The sequence below is a fragment of the Solanum pennellii genome, chromosome 10 (genome assembly GCF_001406875.1).
Source record: "Solanum pennellii chromosome 10, SPENNV200".
NCBI classification, from domain to species: Eukaryota; Viridiplantae; Streptophyta; class Magnoliopsida; order Solanales; family Solanaceae; genus Solanum; species Solanum pennellii.
In genome coordinates this window covers 26,365,320-26,370,953 of record NC_028646.1, presented here as the reverse complement: position 1 = coordinate 26,370,953, position 5,634 = coordinate 26,365,320, and the positions used below count along the sequence as shown (strand labels likewise).

Sequence of the window (5,634 nt, the reverse complement as noted above, 5' to 3'; positions counted from 1 at the left end):
AGTTTATGGATCAATATTTATTTTAAAATAAAGTAAAAAAAACATATAAAAACACATGACCATACTGACTCAGTAGTATCAAGTAATTCAATTCAAAAAAATAATAAAGAGCTAACCTCTTTTTTATTAAGTACTTACTTTCTTTAATTTCATTTATGCTCCATTTATTATAAAGAAGAGGTATCCATGTAAAATTATCCGATCCAAAAAGGCAAACAAAGTACATTTGATCCTTTTGGACATAAAAATCATGGCTTTCGGCTACTATGACGAATCTGAAAGCAGCAGTAGTTTGAGAATTTCGTTGTCAAAGAAACACAAAATGAGAGTGATAGAAATTGTAGATCGAATTAGTAAGTTGTATACCCCTTTCTTATTCAAAGTCTCTCCCTTATACCGACATCAGAAACTTTCACAACGGCTATTTTCTCTAATAGGTGGCGCTATGTTTGGCCTTATGTTTTACTCCTAAGTTATTTTGAAAATAAAAGACTTTGTATCCTTTGTAGAGTATGAAACAGTTCTCTCCTTTTTTTCCAAAATAAAAAGACTAGAGATCACTGCAGCATAGAAATCACATGTTTCCTGATGGCTTAATTTTGATATTGAAAAAAAATGTGGAGAATTTTGTATACCGCTCTAGTTCCAATAGTAAGGTTGCACATTGCACTAATCTTATCTTGTTCTATTTTTACTAATCTTATCTTGTTCTATTTTTATATTATTCTTTTGTTATTCATTATACCTATTTTAATATAACTTATATCATGATTCAAATTTAATAAAAACAATAAAGAGTTATCCTCATTTCCATTAAGTTCTTACTTTCTTAAATTTCATTTATGATGGATTTATTATAAAGAAGAGGTATCCTTGAATGATCCAAAAAGCAAACTAAGTACATTTTATTTTATGGACCTAAACTCATCGCTTACGACTACAGTGGTGAATTGGGAAGTAGCTGTAATTTTAGAATTTCGTTGTCGAAGAAACAAAAACTGGGAGTGACAGAATCCCTAGATCTTATTAGTTAGTTCTCAAACTCACTTCACGTTCAAATTCACTCACTCTTACCAACACAAAATCCTTTCACAACAGTTATTTTCTCTAAGTGGTGGCGTTATGACTTGCCTTATGTTGATAGCTTCAATTTTACTGGTAAAAATTTTCAGAAAACAAAAGGTTATGTATCCTTTGTAGAGTATGTAATAGTTCATGCCTTTTGTTCCAAAATAAAAAGACTAGAGATCACTGCAGTCACTTGTATCCATACAAATCATATGTTAGTCGATGGCTTAGTCTTGCTGTTGAAAAAAATGTGGAAGATTTTTATACCGCTCAAGTTCCAATAGTAAGGTTGCACATTGCCTGAAGCTTATCTTGTATATTTCATATTATTTTTTTTTTGTTATTTATTACACTATGTTTTGATATAACTTACATGGTGGTATGTACTATTTGCTAGAGACGCATGTGCAATGCACATTAAGACTAAAATAGGTGTTTTTCAAATTTCTAATACAACTGATTGAAAATTTGATGGACAAATATTTAGTTTCAAATAAAGTTTTTAAAAAAATACAAAAATCGTGACCATACTACGTATTAATATCACGTGATTCAATTCAAAACAATACAAATTAAGAGCTAACTGTTGTAAATTCATTGTATAGTATATGTGGATTATCCATTAGATTTATCTACTATTAAATGGATTCATGTATAGGTGCTTCCAACCTGATGATAAGAACTTCCGAGATAACAATGTATCTATTAATTAGATGAATTTTGGAGTGATATCTCAACACTATAAATAGAGAATCACTCACCATTTGGAAGACATACTTGAATAAGAAAATTTTTCTCATATTCAAAGTTTTCTTTACAATACGTTATCAGCACGAAGTTGGTACTTGAAAAGGTATTATATAAATATTTTTATTTAATTCACATATTCTCTCACAATTTCATTATGTCGAATTTATCCAAACTTGTGTTTGTGGCATTAAATATTTCTGGAAAGAATTATCTTTCATGGGTAGTCAATGCTGAGATTCACATGGTTGCTAAAGGTCTTGATGCCACTATTACTCAGGAAAATGAATCATCGAGTCAAGATAAGGCGAAGGCTATGATTTTCCTTCGTCATCATCTTGATGAGGGCCTGAAGATTGAATATCTGACGGTAAAAGATTCACTTGAATTGTGGACTGATTCAAAAGGGAGATATGACCACCTAAAGGCAACAGTGTTGCCAAGAGCTCGTTATGAGTGGATGCATTTACGATTTCAGGATAACCTTCCAGTTGAAATTATGTGGGGAGACTATAAAAGATGAGGACATGTTGGAAAAGACACTTACTACTTTCCATGCCTCAAATGTGATATTGCAACAGCAATATCGTGAAAAGGGTTTTCATAAATATTCTGAACTAATCTCATGTCTTTTGGTGGCTGAGAAACATAATGCTCTTTTAATGAAAAATCATGAAGCTCGTCCCACTAGAGCTGCTCCATTACTGGAGGCAAATGTGGTGGGAGCAGGTGATCAATCTGAAGTAAAAAGAGATGATCATCGGTGCTAAAATAATGCACGGTGATGTGGCAAAGATAAGAGACGATACACTAATCGTCGAGGTGGTGGTCATAATAAAAGGGAGTACAACATGAGTTCTTAAAATAATCCCTCAAAAATTAATTTTCGTTGTTGTGGCATGAAAGGCCATTGGAATAATGAATGTCGCACACATGAGCATTTTGTAAGGCTCTATCAAAATTCCTTTAAAAAGAAAGGAAATAAATTTGATGCTTCCTCTTCCAATGCTCGAGCTGAGTCACATATGACTCTTAAAGAATAAGTCGGGAACATCTCATAAATATGATAAGGATGTTGAAGCAAATTTGGCTTTAAAGGATGATGCTTTTGATGGCCTTGGTGACATTACTCATATGGAAGTTGATAACTTCTTTGGAGCTCGAAATTGATGTTTGATCTTTTAGCTGGGGAATGAAGTCTGCTAATATTTTACATATTATTTTACTTATGTGTTTTTAATTATTATGTTGTTCATGTTGAAGTATTTAAATTTCCGTTGTTAACTTTGTTTCTTCCTTCTTTTAATGTATTTTATTTTAATGAAAATTAACAGAAATCCCCAGTTGTCGGTTGGATTCAAGATGAGTAATGGAGATGTATGCCTTCTTGATAGTGCTACAACGCATACAATATTAAAAGAAAAGAAATACTTTTCTAATTTGGTTATGAAAATGACATATGTCAACACAATATCAGGTAGTACAAAATTAATTAAGGGCTCTGGAAGAGCGACCTTATTACTACCTGGAGGGAAAATATTAAGCATTGATAATGCATTATATTGTAGTAAGTCTCAAAGAAACTTATTAAGTTTCAAAGTTATTCGCCAAAATGGCTATCATGTTGAGACGGCTAATGAAGGAAAGGTTGAATACCTTTATATTACTACAATTAATGTAGAGAAGAAAATTGTGCATGGAAAATTACCTGCACTTTCTTTTGTGTTGTACTATACAAGTATAAGTATAGTTGAATCACATGCCGTAGTAAACAAAAGGTTTACTAATTTTAATGATTTTATCATTTGGCATGACCGGTTGGGCCATCCCGGATTTAATATGATGCACAAAATCATTGAGAATTCACATGGGCACACCTTAAAGAGCCCAAATATCCTTCAATCAAAAGAATTCTCTTGTGCTGCTTGTTCTCAACAAAAGTTGATCATTAAACCATCAATAGTTAAGGTTGGAATTGAATCCCCTGCGTTTCTGGAACGTATACATGGTGATATATGTGAACCAATTCAACCTGCATGTGGACCCTTTAAATATTATATGGTCTTGATAGATGCTTCTACAAGATGGTCACATGTGTGTTTATTATCAACTCGCAACATGGCTTTTGTGAGATTGTTGGATCAAATAATAAGATTGAAAGAACAATTTCCAGACTATACAGTAAAAACAATCCGTCTAGATAATGTTGGTGAGTTTACATCTCAAGCATTTAATGATTATTGTATGTCTATGATATAACAATTGAACATCCAGTTGCGCATGTTCACACTCAAAACGGTCTAGCAGAATCATTGATAAACGTCTGCAATTTATAGTCAGACCATTACTAATGAGAACAATGTTATATGTGTCTATGTGGGGGATGCTATTTTGCATGCATCAACACTTGTGCGCATAAGGCCGACCAATTATCATGAATTCTCCCCATTACAATTGACTTTTGGTCAAGAGACAAACATTTCCCATCTTAGAATTTTTGGATGTGCGGTGTATGTCTCAATTGCTCACCACAACGCACAAAGATAGGGCCTCAAAGAAGGTTGGGGAAATATGATGGGTATGAATCTCCTTCAATCATAAAATATTTGGAGCCTATGACTGAAGATTTATTTAAGGCAAGATTTGCTGATTGTCATTTTGATGAATAAGTATACCCAACATTAGGGGGAGAACATAAGTCGTTGGGAAAAGAGATAGATTGGAATTCATCATCTCTATCTCATCTGGATCCTCGAACAAACCAATGTAAGCAACAAAGAATAGTTTATTTGCAGAACATTGCAAATCAGCTACCAAATGCATTAAATCACATATTTCAGCTGTTAATGCTCCAGTTCGAGTTGATATCCCGACGGGACAAATTGTTAAGGCAAATGAGTCTAGACCACATTTTAAGCGTGGTAGACCAATTGGTTTCAAGTATAAAAATCCTGAAAAGAGAAAAGGAATAAATGATCAAGATTACCATGGGTTGAAAAAAATTTCTCAAGATGAGACCCAAGTCATAATACATGATGAGGAGGAGGTTCTAACTTCTGAAAAAAATGAAATTTCAATGAATTATGTCTCAACAAAAAAGTTGTGGAACCGAAATAATATTGTGATTGACAACACTTTTGCCTATAATGTTGCTATTGACATAATGCAACAAGATGAAGATTTTTAGCCAAAATCTGTTCACGAATGTAGAAAGAGAAATGATTGGCCAAAATGGAAATATGCAATTCAAGCTGAATTGGTTTCACTGGAAAAACGTAAAGTTTTGGGACCAATAATCCGAACACCTGGAGGTATCAAGCCAGTGGGGTACAAATGGGTTTTTATATGAAAAAGAATGAGAAAGGTGAAGTTGTGAGATATAAGGCCCGACTCATTGCTCATTCTTTTTCTCAAAGACCTGACATTGATTATATGGAGACATATTCTCCAGTGGTAGATACAATCACCTTCAGATATCTCATAAATCTGGCAGTTCATGAAAAACTTGAAATGCGTCTAATGGACGTTGTCACAGCCTATCTATATGTCTTATTGGACCACAACTTTTTCATGAAAATTCCTGAAGCATTCAAAGTGCCTGAAGCATACAAAGATTCAAGAGAAACTTGTTCAATAAAGCTTCAGAAATCTATTTATGGATTGAAACAATCAGGAAGGATGTGGTACAATTGTCTGAGTGAATATTTGTTAAAGAAAGGGAACAAAAATGACTCGAGTTATCCCTGTAATTTCATTAAACGGTCGGGGTCTATATTTGTTATAATAGTTGTGTATGTTGATGGTTTGAAAATCATTGGC

General features: G+C 33.2%; 1 protein-coding gene across 1 annotated transcript; it reads left to right on the top strand.

Moving 5' to 3' along the window:
• The first annotated feature begins 1,972 nt into the window (after positions 1–1,972).
• On the top strand, positions 1,973–5,002 carry LOC107001169. Its single transcript, XM_015199319.1, has 3 exons — positions 1,973–2,305; positions 2,397–2,544; positions 4,656–5,002. The coding sequence occupies exons 1-3, from the start codon at positions 1,973–1,975 to the stop codon at positions 5,000–5,002; spliced, it is 828 nt and encodes a 275-aa protein (XP_015054805.1).
• The last annotated feature ends 632 nt before the right edge of the window (positions 5,003–5,634 follow it).